The sequence below is a fragment of the Agelaius tricolor genome, unplaced genomic scaffold (assembly GCF_023055355.1).
Source record: "Agelaius tricolor isolate 1412-34295 unplaced genomic scaffold, bAgeTri1.0.p SCAF_27, whole genome shotgun sequence".
Classification (NCBI taxonomy): domain Eukaryota; kingdom Metazoa; phylum Chordata; class Aves; order Passeriformes; family Icteridae; genus Agelaius; species Agelaius tricolor.
Genome location: NW_027269287.1, coordinates 9,899,084 through 9,916,739, shown reverse-complemented (window position 1 = coordinate 9,916,739; position 17,656 = coordinate 9,899,084). Strand labels below are relative to the sequence as shown.

The window sequence follows — 17,656 nt, the reverse complement described above, 5'->3', positions numbered from 1 at the left end:
CTCTTAACCTGCTTTGGCATGAAAGTGAACTTGGAGAGATTCAGACCAGGAAGCAATCTGGCAATGTAGCCAGAACAGCCAGGTGAGCAGCTTCACATACCTCTAAATTTATTTATCCACTCCTTGGTGGAATATTCGTCAGTTACAATTTTGTCCCTGCTTGAAAGTGACAAAAAATAAAAATCTAGTCTGTTCTACTGCTCTTTGGTTTCAAATGGAAAGTGTTGGCTTTAAGAGCATAATAACAACATGAAAAGTAAAATTTTTAAAAAATTAAAAATTAATAAATAGAACCAGTTTACAGTATTTCAGTTAGTTAGTGTGACTGAGTTCTGTGTCAGCCTTTCTCTCTAGGAAAAAAAGGAGAAGACATTTTATCCCAGAACTGTAAATAATGTTCTCAAGTTTATCATCCATGTAGTCCTATGTAGGATTTAAGCCATGTCAAACTGGAATACAGGTGAACTATTACTATCAACTGCTTATAACAGACCTAAGTCTTTTCCAGGTTGCTCATGTGACTATTTTGAATTACTAAAATTTCAAATCAGCAAAAGTATCCTGAAGCCAAAGGTTCATTGATAGTCCTTCAAAGATGAGATTTTTTAATATCCTTTATTAGGGGTAGAGTATAAACTGGAAAGCTGCACAAAATAAGAACCACATGAAGACAAAAAGATTTACACCTATTAGGATATTTAGGAAGCTGACAACAGTTTAAATCAGATTCGCTGAGAGGAAGATTTCCATTACATGCTGTAAAAATGCCAACCCATACTCTATTTACAATTGTTTGTGATTAAACAGCTGAGCTATAAGATTCTTCCCAAGTCTTCAACAAATGTTTTTCAATAGCAGGGAAGTGTGAGAATTCTTTGTTTGGATACTTTGGTAAAAAATGCAGGATGATGTCTTAAACTATGATGTGGAATGATCACTAAGCTTAAGTGATCTTACTAGGGAATTTACTGTACCTACACTATTTTGTACAATAACCTGCAGAACTGGAAAAAGAACGGGGCTAAAGAAAATGGCAAGGGATTTTACAGATAGAAGGGTGTAGGTGTTTGCAGTGGAGAGAATGAGCTTGCCTTTCCAGACCAAATCCCAATTACCAAACTGTTTGTCTGGGTCTTGCAGGTCTCAGTATTTGTCCTGATTTTCTCTTCTCCTCCAGATCCTGCCCATACCCCCTCAAGTGTTGGTCATAAGCCATTTACCTCATCCAAATTTTCACCATATTTTAATTTTTGAACCCCTCCAACCACACAGATACCAAAATGCTAACATCCTAGCACCAACTTTAATTTCAATTCTTTCTTTCATCTCTCCTAATTTTCTTCCTACTCTGTCTCATTTACCCATTTCTCAGCCTTTTCACATGGTTTTAAATGCTGTACACTAAACATGGAAAGTCTTTCTTTTAAGTATCCACAAATCTCTCCACTGTTAATAGAGTTTTAGAAGACACATACTAAGAAAACTGAAATGATTCCAAAGAGTAATTAGAAGCAGCTTATATTTTTGTTTGGAAGTGAATTGCATAAATATTAGCTACCAAAGCTAGTGCTCCCAAAGTACAGAATATATGTTGTTCTTACCAAATAACTTTAGAAATCCAGAATTATTGCCTGCTTTGAAAGCCTATATTCATACAGTTATTAATCATCATTATATTTCTTTATCCTTTGAAGGAGAAAAATGGCCATGTAAACACATGAAAGTTTAAGAGAAAGAAGAAGAATTAGAAGTACATTGCTTATTCATCTTTAACAAGAAGAAAAAGCATGTTTTTAAAGAGAGCAATATTTCAAACTTATTTCTCCTTAAAAAAAAATTGCTGTGTTTTGAACAGACTATTTAAAGAAGTCATTTATGCTTTTGTCCAGAATTTCAATGTAAGAAACTAAAAGAAATTTAAGAAAGAATGTAATAAATTCTTACATTTTAAAGCATGTAAGTGATTCTTCCCAAATATACAGATGCTATCCAATATATCAACTCAGGCAATACAGGTTATATCTCTGGTAATTTTTTATTTCAGGGCTTTGCAGGCATGGTTGTGTTAAGAAGAAGCCCTATTTACTAAACGAGAGCATAAAAAATTTGAATTCTGATATCAGAACTGATAAAAATCTGGATCCTTTGCACTGACATAAAAGAGAAGAAGTTTCTCTTTTGTTGCTAAATACTAGAAAAATTGAAGAGAGCAACAAAGATCTCATTTGACATGAGAAGATTCAGAAATATCTATATTTCAGGTTTTGATTTATTCCTTCTTCTACCATGGGTACAAAATACCTTGAGAATCCTATTGCAGTTAAATGGACAGCATCATTTTGGGTACACAGAATCTTGTAATTTCTGGTGTAAAAACAAAAAACTGTTGATCTGTGTGAAGGGAATGCCATTCAGAGTTTTTGGCTTTTTAGTAGTGCTTTGACATCTTTCTTAGGACACCATTTTCTGACCGTAGGGATCCTTGGTTTCAGGTAATGAGACACTGCCAGAATAACAAAATTGTACTGCCCATTTCTAGCACAGTGCTTTGCACAGCTTAAATAGGTAATGTCAGGGTCTGAACATAAAAGGGAAAACAAATTTTTGAAAGAAGGGGGGTATATGAAGGGTGGTCATATAGATGATGGGAAGGATTATTTTACTGCTCTTTCTTTCAAAGCCCATGATACAGGATATGATAACTGTAATGTCCAAGCAAGGCCTGTCTCCTATAACCAGGCTCTTTCAGAATGTGGAGAAAAATACGTCAAAATACATAATTTGTGCCATGCCCTAGATTTTTAGTAATTTTTTAGTAGCAATTTCCACAAAATTATTGCAGTGATTAACCCTACATTTGCATGTCCTCTGTAAGTACATTGATTCTCTTTTTACTGGTAATTTCTGTGTGTAAACGCTTAAAAAAAATAGTAAAAAGGGAAGTTCTGTATTGCTTTTTTATATGACTAGATATAACAACAACTGTTCCAAATATTTTCCCTAAGACTAAAAAGAACTTGATTCAGGAGAGAAAAAAACATCTTTCCCTGAAAGGCATAAATCTCCTTGTTTCCTAATTTAAGGTAGAAAGAAAATAGCAAAAATATTAAATAAAGCTGCATCTAGACATCAAAATGTGCATCTTTTTTTAATATTGCCTAAGACAGTTATTCCCCTCAAACTACAACATTCTTTATTCTAACTGCTGTTCAACACCTGATTTACACCTCAATTGTATTCTCAGATAAGCATTTTGCATTTCTTTCCCTTATAGGCTATAAATAATTGGTAGTTTTTTTTCTCCAAGAGGAGAAGCAGAACTTCTATTCACAAACATGCAGAACTGCCAGCACATAAAACATCCAGGCTGTAAAAATAAAAAACTGTCTCCCATCAGAAACACCTGAAGTTAAACAAAAGGCCAGTCCATGAAAACTCATTAGAATTACTCAGAGCTTTCTGAAAGCTGGGAAGAGGATGTCTCCCATTAAAGTTCCCAATTCCCCAGAGTTCTCTCCATTAAAAAGATATAGGACGGTCTTTTCGGGGTGTGTCCTCATAATCAGGAAAGGAGCTGAGCTTCAATAAGACAATACTTGGGATATTTTTCAAGTGCACATATTTGTCATGTCAAAGGATCGGTCAGAGCAGTGAGGAACTGCATTTTTGGCAGAGAAAAACTCCTTCTTCTTAGGCTTACCTCGATGAAGGAGCACTGAACCTTGCTGCCTCTGACTTCCTTGGCATCCTCTTTGGCATACACAGCATTGATGTCTGTAGGACCTTTCCTTCTTTTAGTGTACTTTTAGTATCCATCACACACACCTACTTGTTTCCCTAGATCTTTTCGGAGTCTCCAGAGGCTTTATCTCTCTCGAGTTTAGGGAATCTTTCAAGCGGGTACCACCAGAGGGCAAAGCCGGATCAGGAACACCCGAGCTTTTCCCGGCTCAGCCCCGCAGCCGGGAGTGTGATGGGGCTTCAGGACCAGCCGCTCGCAGTTCACACACTAATTGCAACTAATTGCAATCACCAGCCAAAAACCCCTGTCACCAGGAAGGTCGCAGCATCTCCAGGATGTTAAATTAACGGCCTGGCAGCATAATTAAACAACAGCTTCATTAACTTGTGATAACCTTTTTTGGTATTTGTGGGAATCCCCAAAATTTTGCTATAATAAATTACGGAGAACAATATGAGAAGAACTAAAGGAATAATTCATGTTACATATTTCAACCCTTAGTTTTGAACTCATTAAAAGATACTTTAGTCTAGAAATTTATTTAGAGAGAAAAAGCATTGCAGCTTCATCTCTGGAAGCATTGGCTCTCTATTGGAGTGACCCTCAAGCCTGGATGTAGTCTCCATTTCAACAAGACACTGCCATCCTGTACATATGGCACATTTAAAATCATGATAGGGTAGCCAGCTGTCACAAGACCACCCACCCTATTTAAAGTGATGATTAGAGGATGCCTTTCACTTGATGCTGATGAGAAAAACCTAGAAAATATGCATTTATTCCATAGAAAGCATTCAGTCTCCAAAATGTATTTCAAACCATTCATGCACCTGGTCTTTCAAAGGAAAGGTCTCACTTAAAGAAAACCAAAATTCAGCTGCATCTTACTGTACTTCAGGTACAAAACACCTATCTGGGTTCTTCACATGTACTTCAGACAAAACACCTATCTGGGTTCTTCACATAAAGTCTGCTTCCCTTCTCTCTTTCTGATCAGCAGATCAGAAATCTTCCTAAGATTTTACATTTTCCCCTGAGACTCTGTGCTAATCATACTGAATAAAATTGGCGATCAGACAAAAACAATTAATGATCAGCACAGTCAATGTAACTCTAAGTGTAATTTTGTGAGTGCAGGGTTTCTCAGGCAGCAATGTCCTTCATAGCAAAGTGAGGAGAGGGTGTTGCATGCCATGAAAACTTCACACCTTCTTCTCAAGAGAACCAGCAACTCCCACACCACACTCACATACCCATCACCACAGCTGGTTCTCAGTCATGAGAAGTTTCTGCTGACCCAGACACTGGCATATCACCCCTCCAGCAGAGAGAGTGAGTCAGCTTGTTGGTAGAGCACTTATTTTCCAGTGAGAGATGATCTCATGTGCACTGAAGATCCATGAAAGATACCTCAGCAGCAATGAGCACTCCAAAGGCAGAAAGGCAATCCTTCATCCAGCAGAGCAGAGTGTCAGAAAGTGGAGCAGATTGATACCCAGATGTGTGGAAAATGCCAGAGTTAACAATCACTTGAAGAAAATTGGCTGCTCTGCCCACAGTCTAGAAAATGATCCACCTGGTACTGCTGAGGGATGCACCCATCCATTTAAAATCTGTGGATGGAAAATGTTGTGATGTGTAATTCACAAATGCTTTTGGGCCTGACTGCACTGAAAATGTGTTCCTTGAGGTACCTTGCTAGGTGATTTTCTGAAGGATCTTCTGTGAGCTGGTGAGTTCTGGTCAGAGCTAGAGCTGGAGGACACCAATAGAAACAGACTCCAAAAGACCAAAGCAGCAGAAATCTACTTTAAAGATACATGATACTGAAAAGCCTGTCATTTTCTTTTTTGTGTTAGTCACAGGAAAGGTTTACCAAAGCAACTCTAGGCAAGTTGATCCTCCCTGGCCAACCCTGAGACTTCAACTTCTTGGAGAAGAGATGTCATGCAACAACAGGAGTTTTTGAATCATATGCTCATATTGTTACAACCGTCAGGAGGATCTTTTCCAAGATGCTTCCTTTAAACAACAATAACAATTTTCAATATGTTTTAGGGTGAAGATAGGGTCACTACTGTTCATGCTAATAATGTAGAGTACCACTAAAAATCAAAAATACAGCAGTACGGATAGGGACTACACCTGCTCTTTTTGTAATAAAGATATTTAAGCTGGGAAGAATGCCATCATACAGCTGAACTATCATTTTCAGTGGCTGGAAACAAAACCTGTAAACAATTAACCCTTTAATCTCTACTATAAATTATATCTTCCAAATTACATTCCTAGCCATTTTAAAATATACTGTTGTCTTTCTGAAAGTAGTCTAATCATTCAGAAAAATTCCTGATATTGGAAAACATTGGGTTTTACATTTCTTCTTTTCTAATATTATTTTGTTCCCAAGTGAACTTATGTTTATTGTTTTAGCAGTACTGTATATATTCCTTTCACCATTTGTGACAAAACCGTCACAGGATTGCTGCAGAGAACACTGAGATCAGCAGGTGTTCAGATACATTAAGTATGTGCAATTTTTTACATTAAAAGAGGAAATATAAAAAAATTTAAAAAAACGTATCAGACCTTCACAAGACAACTTCATGAAAAACTAGTGATTTTCAAAGGGTTTTGTACATTTATAATTGCATGAAGAGAGTGGAATTAGAAAAACTATTTTTCCGTCACTGGGTTGTAAAAATAAGATCTCTAAAATAATTGTCATATATAATTTTAACATACTATGTTTGAGGTCCAGAAACTACAAACCAAAATGCCAGTCCTAACTTCTCCTCAAGCCATCTTCTCCATACAAGTTCAGTTAGCATAGCTTACAACAGAAACAGCATGTATTTTTAAGAATCCTTCAGAAACACTGAGATCTTTTGACCATGCTATTCACTTGCTGGGAAAATACTCCTGGATGTCTTCATCTCCTTTGCTATGCACTAAAATATGACAGCCTCTGCATCTCTGCCTCTGAGGCTGCTCACAAGCAAGACAGACCTGCGTATTTTGCATCTCAAAATATTTCTGCTCTTAAACCTGAATAGTAGCGGAAAAGACCCAGAGAATCCATTTTACATTTCATCTGTCCCTTCTCCCAGTAATGAGAATGTTATCATTTCCAGCCATCTATAGACAGGTCCTAATGCTGTCAATAAATCAACTTGTATGTTTACAGAAAGCCACAAAAATAAAATGCAGGTCCCCACTTTTCTGTGCCAGAGGACTGTGATGGCTGTTCCATATAATGCTTATTTTTAAACTTGCTCAAACCCTCCTCTGTCCAAAGAAGCTCCTTCTGCCCCCACCCATAACACTACTGTCAGACATCATCTCTCAGCACTTACCTCACTTAGAGTGCATCTAAAGCAAAATCACAATATGGAAAATAGAAGAAGCAAGACATTTCTCTTCACAGTTAATCTTTTAGGAAGCAGTAAGATCACTTACCATAGTTGGAGCACCTTTCCAAATTAGCCTTCTTTGGGAAAATTTATTTGTACAGTTTTAGTCACAGAAGGACATGTTCTGTGTAAAATCCATTTCACAGAGCAAGAAAATTCTACATTCTTGTCACCCAAATAACATAAAAAGTTTTACTGCACCTGAAAACCTTGTCTCTTTAGTCTAATAAACTGTGAAGTCCAAAGCAATCACAATCCAAACCCCCGATGAAAACATCTCACTCATCCAAAACCAATTCCGGTTGGTCAAAGTTCTCAACACATTTAAGTATCAGCCCTTGAAATGCATTTGCATATTGGTACCAGAACAGGGTGCAGAAACTGTCATTTAATCAACTTCCTACCCCATATAACAAATGCTGCTGAAAAAGTAGACAAATTCTACAGGCAACAAAGACCAAAACACTGGCACTCCGTGTATACACTCTGTGTGCAAGAATTAAGCATTGAGCAATCAGAACAGAGAAGTCAAAACACTAGTATTCTTTCATAACTGAAAAAAGTAACTTTTATTTATTTTGTCCCTATTATTTAAAAGCATCATGAATTAATTAATGCAGTTATATTACATTAAACTGGGTGGTAGTTTTGAAATTAATATTTTCCCTTCCATGACAGTGCTAATTTATTTAGGACATTTGAAACCTTTCTGTATTCATCACGTTGTTTGCCCATTCTGGAGCAACAAATCTATAAACAGCTAATTGCTATATGATACAAGTTCTCTAGTATCCCAATGCTGCATCAGTCTCAAGATTAGTGATATTTGCAGGCATTTGTAGCTTTGCAGTCATTTTACTCCAGCCTGCAGCTGATCTCAGAGGTTCACTGTGAGCTATTACAGTAAATTTCCAGAGTTTCCTAGCCATGCCACTCTAGAGACTTAGGAAAGAGCAATCACAACATCTGAAATTAACTTTTAAAAAATCCCTCTTAGTTCTTCTCAACACATTTAAATAGAACAAGAAACTCACCAAATTCACCTGTTTATTCTTCATTTGGGCAGCCAACACTCTGCAGATGAGGTGCTACGAATCCAGCTGCCTTTCCCTCATTCTAGGAGATGTAGGAGATGTGAAAGGTTCAAGTCTATCAGCAGAGTGCAACGCTGGTGCATTTCTACAGCAGGGAGGCAGAAAAAGCAGAGGTGGAAGGAGAAAAATCAGCCCTCACAGCAGTTTAAGAGTTCTGGCATGTTGTTATTGCCACAGATTGCTATGACTGGCTTTAGCTTATCTCCCCTCCTCTGACATTGCTGCCTGTAGAGCTGGAGAGTGCAAAGGAAGGCTAATCACTGTGCACCTTAGGCTGTCTCCTGCAGTAAGCCCCAGGGGTTTATCAATACCTGGGGAGGAAAGAAGTTGTGCCACCCGGCACCTGGGATAAAATGATCAATTTCCTAATTCTAGTACTAATGTTGGATTCAAAGCCAAGCGATAATTATCCCAGCTGGTTCTTAAAACAGCCTCTGAATGACACGGATCATGATTATTAAAACTGGTGTGAAAGGCATTGTGGCATATGAGTTTATTTGGTTTATTTATAGATTCATTTTACTCTGTTTACTTTCATGTTGAATTCAGGGGAGGATAGGAGTTTTCCCCTGTGAGAAGAGCTTCCTCTTTTCCTAGTTGATATCATTACTTGCTAGATGCATAAATTGGCAAACCTTTCACACTAATGGCAAACTACAATAAAACAGTTGGTGGTTACTTAACAATTCACTTTATTTATTTATGGCTGTGGAAATAAAAGCTTGAATCAGCTTTTCCAGTGTCACGGAGAGATGGAGAAGATGCCGTTTCCTAAGAGGTTGAGGGGCACGAGCTACCAGACAAAACACCCCTGCAGCCTGAGCTCTGCTTTCAGACATTGCTTATTGCCCTCAAAATCAACAAACTCATGAAATCATTTCACCTCTTTGTAAGCAGGTGAAGGAGCAGTGAGAAATTCCAAGTCACTGGTAGAAGAAGAACAAAATCATTTGTTCAAGCTGAAGTTTGGCTGCCTTTGGACAGGTATCAGAATATTGAAGAATATACTTGTAAAAAGTACAAGTACAAAAAATAATACCCTGAGCAGAAACAGTAATAAGAATGAGATTTTTTTCCCCCATACATTGTATGCGACTTTATTTAATTTTACTTTATCAAATATGAAAAAGTTCAGTGACTCAGTAAACTCAGACCTGTGATTTTTTTCTGTCACGCTCCAAAACTTCACAAAGTTCCTTAAATGCCTCCATTTTTTATTTTAACTTTCTAGATACCTTTAGAATCTTCTAGATACCAGGAAGCTCTAAGAACCTTGGGTACAGGTTTTGCACCATTGGTCTGACTGACATTCAGCCAGAAGCATTCCAGCTTCTACTTCCATATCAGTGCTCTCTGCTAGATAAGCAACACTTCAGACTGTGTGTAAGCACCTGTTAGCAAGAACCTCTGTCTGTTCAGAACACACTGGTAAACAGCCCTCATTTAAAATAATCACTGAGAACTGGAGAGGAGGAAAACATTTCCGTCAGGTAACCTGGGTCACCTCTTATATAACAAAACCAAATTCCTTTTCTCTCTCTGCTTCTACATATCTAAAACTTCTCTCCCATCTCACAACTTTTACCTAACCACTTCACTGCATTGCATGAGTCAAGATTGATGCAGGACTGAGATAAACCCCTTAGTGTAGCAGTGAGCTCCAGGCATCCTGGAGCAGGTACAGATTCTCACTCCCATGTGAAATGTTATTACATATGCCATAACATCCAGTGGCTACCTTGATCACCAGAAATATTAGGCATCCTGGAAATAGGAAGCAGAATTTCCTGCTCACATAACACTTGTTCTTGTAAAATATCTCCTTGTCCCAGCAGACCTTGAATGTTTCCTCAGCCTGTTCCCACTGGGATGTTCCTGGGTTACCACAGGCACCTACCACTGCTTTACACCCCATAGCAGGCAACATGCGTTCATACACATTTGGATTTCTATATGTGCTTCTCTACAGCACAGAAAAGAGATGAACCAGTGCTCCCTCTTCTAAAGGAAATTCTAGACACTACTGTATACAGTTAGACCCAAACACAACTTTCTACATCTGTAAGTTAGTCTGGCAATTTTGCCTTGAAAAAGCAGAATACCAGGAGTATGTCCACCCAAGAACTTATTCTGGAGCAGATGTATACAGCTCTCTGCAGTTTTAAGGGTAGCATTTGAAAGGTCTGATGAAAGTCCCTGTTCCTATTGGCATTTTCTTCCTGACTAACTTTGGGCAGTGCTGTTCTGGGCTGGTGTGTTGTTCTGGGTCAGTTTGCTGTCCTGGGTTAGTTTGCTCTTCTTGATTAGTTTGCTCTTCTGGGTTAGTTTGCTGTTCTATGTGAACTGACTTTGAACTGAGGTCTAAAGTGTACCATACATAAAGAGTTTTCATGCAAAATTGGATTTCAAGTAAGAAAAAAAATCTTCCAGATACAGAAGATCCAGACCCTCTCTCCTCTCCCTCTCCTCTCCCTCTCCTCTCCCTCTCCCCTCCCTCTCCTCTCCTCTCCTCTCCTCTCCTCTCCTCTCCTCTCCTCTCCTCTCCTCTCCTCTCCTCTCCTCTCCTCTCCTCTCCTCTCCTCTCCTCTCCTCTCCTCTCCTCTCCTCTCCTCTCCTCTCCTCTCCTCTCCTCTCCTCTCCTCTCCTCTCCTCTCCTCTCCTCTCCTCCCCTTTTTTCCCAGAGACTGATGAAAGTCAAAGCCTTAATTTTTTATCTATTTGCAAGCACTTACATTTTTTTACAGTAAAAAGTAAAAATTTCTAAATCACATGATTACTGAAGAAAACAGAAAGCAGAGAAAGATATTATCTTGTTGACATACAAGGTTCTTTATCCTTTTTATTTCACTCATACTATTTTCTTCCAATAAAGGTTTTGACAGCTAAGATAACATGTGGATAAAACAGCAGGTGTGAGTCAGACCTTACTCCAAATTTCATCCTGGAGAGAATAACAAGTACAATCTAGTTTATTTTAAAACAAAAGATAGGATGATTGGTAAGAAAAATTACATAATGAAGTTTGTTTTGTTAATATGTAAAGCTACAGTACGAACTTAAAAATTTACAATACAAAAAAACACTTTACCTCTCCCACCTCAAATAAAGTCAATCAATGCTAAGAATTTGTCCAGACAAAATGTGTGCTCTTTACAACTCAGAGTTTCTAACTTGTAGCAATGAAAGAAAATAATGGTATTACTTATGATGTTCTCTTTCAGTTATGCAGCAATGTCTGAGTTACAAACATGTTACTATTTGAAAAATAGTTTTCAATTTTATGTATACTTACATATTTATAGTGCAGTGGGGAAAAATGAAAGCATTTTAGTGTGTTTAAAAGCTTGTTTTCAAACTTCCATTTTTTGGTGGACTGACTTCTAAGTTGTTTGGGTTGTAAGGTACAAGATAATAATGAGAATGGCTTAACTGTAGTGTAGCCACTGAAATTTTGATGTGAAAGAAAATGACATGGTAAACTCCAGAAACAAAGCACAGCCTGCCACTGACAGAATCCACCATTCTCTGGATTTAAATTACAATAACATAATCCTATGAATAATTACTTTTGTGTAGAAGTCAAAATTATATTTAAGGTTTTAAATGAGGGTGGATCTTTTCCCTGCAAGCAGCAGAGTAATCCCACCACATCTTCACAAACCTTGCTAAAACCTCACTGCTATTGTGAGTGACATGCAGTGGCAACAGAGCACAGCAGAAGTAAGCTGGCCTAACACAGCAGAAGTAACACATGACAAGGAGGCAACACATACTATAACTCACTCTATTACTTTTTTAGACACACAAAAATCAATTCTGTTTTCAAGCAGACATAGGTGTGCACTGTATTTATCTCTGGACTTTGCTACTGTTCCAGATTTGCTGAGATGACCACTGGCAGCTTGGGCATATAGGAATAAGCTACAATTTTCTTTGTATTACCATTTTATAAACCTCTGCTTTTCTTTTGTTGTTCAATGTTGTTTTTTATGCTTGGTATGTAAATGTGCACATACATGTTTAAGTCTGATACATTTTTTTGAGTCCTTCACCTACTCAAAAAGCCTTTGATCCACCAGTGTAATTAGTACAAAACCTTGAAATAATCTTATTAGATACTCAACTACAGTTAAAAGTATCTGCTTTACAATAATGACATTAAGAAAGCTTTTTCCTGTCAAAGTCATATATTAGATTTGAAACTGAAAACATCTCTTAATCCTCATGTGCTCAAAGAAACATTCATTGCAATCATGTAACTAAATACCATGAGATAGACTAAGTAGTTGACTTAGAATGAAAAACACCCTCAACAATTCATAAAGCACAGTCTTCCTTGATGTAGCTTGTACAACTATTGCCAGTGAAAAGTAGTTTTGAAAAGGGTTGCTAGAATATGATTATTGAACACTAAACATTGAAGTGGAATGTTTCACCTGAAGTAACAGTTTGAAAGTAAAAGATACTAATTCTTATTTGATTGCTTATTTATATATTTGTCTTACTATTTGTTACCCGGTAAGCAGAAACTTTATGAATTCTCTAATTTCAAACTTATTTTTTCTTCTCAGGAGCAAAATTGGCAATGAGGTCAAATGTATTAATATATTGAGCTGAACAGCTTTTACACAGTAATTGAGTGCTTATGCTGAGAGACACCTGAGACCAGTTGCTATAGTAATGTTTTTCAAGAGAGGCCCTTGTTGATGTTGTTCATATGGGGTAGAAATGCAGAGAGGAAATGAACTGCCTTGTTTTTCCATGCACAGGAAGGTCAGCTTGTACAACTATTAACAAATGAGCAAAAAATGTCACAGATTGGTAGCCATTTGGAGGTGGGTGGAGTGGGAGATGAGTGGAGAAGAAACAGGTCAGATCCATACCGCAAAGTTGGGGGAAGGTGTAAATAATGACTATATATACATGTATTCTAATTAACTCATTAGCTGTCAGGATAGATACCAAGAAGAGCATTAGAGAAATGTGTTTCAGCCTCTCCAGCATGAACAACACCTCTTGCTTGAACATCTCATCTCCTTGAACCAGCTCTGGCAGCACCTGGCAACATGGTTCAAAGCTTTTACAGCCAAGCTTCATGTCAGACATTTTTTGCTTGAGACAAGGAGCTGGCAAGCAGCACAATTATCCTTGATTTTCTCCCTTCTCCTCATTTTCCTGCACAAACACTTCTCGTATTTGTTGCCCTTATTGGCTAACGAGAGGTGCCATGGCCAACTTTCTGATTGTGAAAAAAAGAGAATAAAGTGTGCAGTAGCATTGAGGGTATCTTACTGGACTGCTATAAAATTCTCTTTGATGCAGTTGGTCCTTAAGTTTGATTCTGTCAGAACACAAACTTTTCATCTTTAACTTCTCCCACACAATGGCATTCATGCAAGCTGTGATGGTGCAGACTCACACTTTTCTTGAAAATCTCCCACTGAGGTGAAACAGGACAGGTGGAGTTTCAAGAAAAAGTGGTGTCCAAAATAATGTTTGAGGTTTTTAAGTTAGGCAAAGCTTGAAATATGACTACTAGTCTTACAAGCCAGGAGGTGATCATGCAGTGAGAAATAAAGGTGCTTTCCTGGTACAAAGCTCTTGTTTAATGGTGGGACTGGCTGTCAAAGGAAAAATATTGGAAAGTGAGGGGGCAAGAAGAGAAACTGAGACTGCAGATTGGCGAGGAAGCTCCTTGTAGGCTTGGGGGTCCTGGACTCATGAGGAACCTATGGCCAAGAGTTGTGGAGAACCTAAGATAAGCAAAATATTTTTGGAGACATACATGGTTTTGCCAAATTTTAATTTGCCACTAAGCTTGTTTATTGTCTGTTTTTCAGCCAAGTCACAGCTGATGCACCTTCACGTGTCTGAGGATCTAATTATAAACCAAGAGCATTGCAAGCTTTGGGCTTACAAAAGGAGCACTAGATACAGGGAGTTCCTGTGGAATCAGAACTGGTACCGTGGACTTAATATTTTGGAAATTCATTCCTTATTGGCTGTAGTTCATGCTATGATGGATTAAGGCAGAGGTAGTGAAATGAGTGTTGGTCTACCTTTTTATACTTTGCATACTTGTTAACTTCAGAGGTTTGAGAACAATTTCACAAACAGAATTTTGTCAGGTATATGCTGGAGGATTACTAACCTTGTCCTTTCCAATGAGCCTTTCCTGTTCATGTCTGAGCCAAGACACTGAAGATCCAAGACTGAAATCCATCTTGTCTCAGCTACAGGGACAGTTTAGAGTGTGTTGAACAGGGAAGAAAGTTGACTGTGGTCGTGACAGGCACAGGGAGAGGGTGTGGTGCCAGAAGACCGAATGCTGACAGCTAGGGCAATAGCAGCAGGGGCTCCTAGCACTGGACAGACAAGGATCTGATTTTAAATTTAGCCATATTGGTCTTGATGTGTACTAGGAGTAAGCCCTTAGACTCTGAAGAAGGCAACAGGTGATTGTCCTGTTCTGGTTTCCAGTGGTGGGCAGGAGAAGATTGCTGTTATAGTTGGTCAGCTGCTTTGAGCACCCAGCTGCTGGTACTCCTGTACCATACTTACTAGCAATATGTGGCTGCCTAACTGATGTCAGTCTGGACTCCTCTGTCATGGGCCCACTTTTAAGGTCCTCCCTCAGAAAAGAGAAGACCAAGTACCTCTGACCTTGCTACATCAGTTCAGAGGCACCAGTGAGTATTGTCATAAGAGGCAACTCTGAAGTAAGCTGCCATACTCAGAAAATAAAAGCAGAGGAAAAAAAAATAAGACAGTTTTGTGGATTATGTTTTATAAATGTTATAAATCAATTGCTTATTTTTGTCCCTAGTTTGATTCACTTCTTCTGATTCCATCACAGTTTAATTAATGCATATTAAATGATGCCACAAGCTGCACAACTAGTCAAGTCCCAGAGAAGATGGAAATTGATTATGCAAATCAGTGCTCAAGGCTAAAACTGAGATATATAAGTGACATTAGTTGCTTGCTCTGCTCTCATCAATGAGTGCAATGTCATTTTTGCAATACAGATAATTGTAAATCAGAATTATTTTAAGCCAGTTTTACTATATGTTACTTCATTCAGTGCTACTAAGCTCAGTCTGTTTTCACCAGATAATGCCAGTGATAAGTTAAGGAACACAAAAAACATGAAGAATTATGTGCCAGCGCTTTCCAAACTTAGTTTCATAAGAGTTACCAAGTGATACTGAAATGCAGGTAAGCACAGTTTTTATGCACAGTTATCGACTGTCGCTTCCTTGGCAAAGAAACATTGAAGAAAGGATCAGAAACACAGTGCACTTATTCAGGCTACAGAAGAGGAGATCCAGAGCTATATCCTGGCTATCCTTAGTGGATATGCTTGTTAAATAATTCTAGCTCTGTCTTGTGTCTCACAGACACCAAGCTGAGTATAAAATATATTGTTATTTCTGCACACTCAAGTAACAGCAATGACATGAAGAAAAGGTAACATTCTAGAGGCAGTTGTGGGGTTTATACATAGAAAATAAACAAAACATGAGTGGATTTATCTAACCAAAATTTTCTGGCTGTTTAATATTTCTCTTGTTCCGTGGGATTGTGGAATCACAGAACAGTCCGGATTGGTAAGGACCTCAAAGAAACACTTGGTCCAGTATTTGTGGGAAAAGGAAGCTATATGAGTGTCCTGCCCAAAAGCAGCATGAAAGCCTCCAGCAACAGGGACTCCACCACATACTTGGGGAAGTTGTTCCAGTGATGGGTTGTCCTCACTGTGAGCAGTTTCTTTCTTATGTCAATATGAAATCTCTCTCAGTGCAAATACCACTGCCTCATGCAGTCTCCTTGTGTCTACTTATGAAGAAAACTTCCATTCTCTTTGTATCCACCCTTTAAGTATCGAAATCCTGGGATGTGGTCTCCATGAGCAATCTCTTCTCCAGGAAGAAGAGATAAAAGTCCTTCAGCTTTTCCTCAGGGAAGTTTCCTCAGCCCTTTGATCACCTTCATTGCTTTCTTTGACTTTTTCCAGTCTTTCTGCATCTTTCTTGATCTGTGGGGCCCAGAACTGCAAGTAATAATCCAGGTGCAGCTTGACAAGCTCTTGAGAAGATTGGGATGATCCTGTCTCTGTCTCCAGCAATGTCCCAATGGATGCAGCCCAGGACTTGATTTACCTTGGTTGCTGCAGTGGTGCACTGTCAGCCAACACCTAGGTAGAGGAAATAGGGCAAGATTTGATGTCAGTACTGGCTGCAGAATGGCTCTTGTGGGATACAAAAGTATACAAGCACACTTCCACGTTTATACTGTATGCATCTTAGCCATCAGTTACAGTACAGGAGAAATTAAAGCATTCCAAATCCCACCAGTAAATAGTTAATCCAATTCCAAACTGGAATTGGGAAAGAAAGCTATCAGAAAAGAAGGACCAATTGAATTTATTTGTCCTTGTATAAAAGGTCTTTCTAGCAGAAGAATTTTTTATAATTACATTTACCCTCTGGTAAATTAAAATATATGGTACGTAGGTAGAAAATTATCTTCCTGTCTGTTGTGAACTTTCAAACCTTTCAGTAGAGTCTATCCTGATTTCGGATGACAGTTTGGTTTCTGGTCATTAATGAAATTACTAAACAATTGCCCTGATTGTTTGGTCTAGGTTTCAGCACATTTTATGTAATTAGGCTGATATTTTCAAGATGAAAAATTGTCTCAGATCTTGCCAGTGGATTCTGCTGGTTTCAGAACTCTATTTTTAAGGATTCTTTCCATGACAAATTATTCAGAATATTTTATCTTTGACCATTGATAATTTCCCCACTGTTGATAAACGTTCATATATCTTCAAATCACAGCCTGAAGAACACAAACTGTGAATTTTATTTGTAAGCATTCCAAGGATATAAGGGTATGAAATAAGCATTAAAAATCAGACCAAGAAAACATTTGAATATTTCACAGCATTATTGATTCCCTAGGACAATGTAGGCAGTCTGGACTGCTGGCACATTTTTAAGAGGTATTAGTATTTCTATCTAATCTGATTTTTCAATCTGTAGATAAGGAAATAGTGCAAAGAGATCTGTAATAACAATTAAATTATTTTGTTTACAGCTTTTCTGTGATACTTTGACTCTTTTTTTTTCCTGGTTGTTAGGTTTAGCTAAAAAAAAAAACAAAACAAAAACCCTTCAACTTTCTATGCTTTCCTGAAACAACATGATATTTTAACCAGTTCTCTGATCCTCCTCCTTCTTTATTTATACAAAACAAAACCAGAAACAAAGTTATAAAATTTGAAAGACACATAGGCCTTGTGATTCTCATCTTCAGTTGTTTGTCAGGTTTCTTTTTAGTTTAACTGAAGCCTTTCAATATGAACTGGAGATCTTCTGATGGTACAAAACTTAATTTTGCAT

At 38.0% G+C, this 17,656-nt stretch overlaps 1 protein-coding gene across 1 annotated transcript in view; it reads right to left on the bottom strand.

Moving 5' to 3' along the window:
- TRPM3 (transient receptor potential cation channel subfamily M member 3) overlaps nt 1-8,315 on the bottom strand; it is a 413,447-nt gene extending 405,132 nt beyond the window's left edge. The window contains exon 1 of the mRNA XM_071448697.1: nt 8,190-8,315. Within this exon, the coding sequence (XP_071304798.1) occupies nt 8,190-8,213 (24 nt within the window). The 5' untranslated portion in view covers nt 8,214-8,315. The remainder of the gene's footprint in view (nt 1-8,189) is intronic.
- Between the last annotated feature and the right edge of the window lie 9,341 nt (nt 8,316-17,656).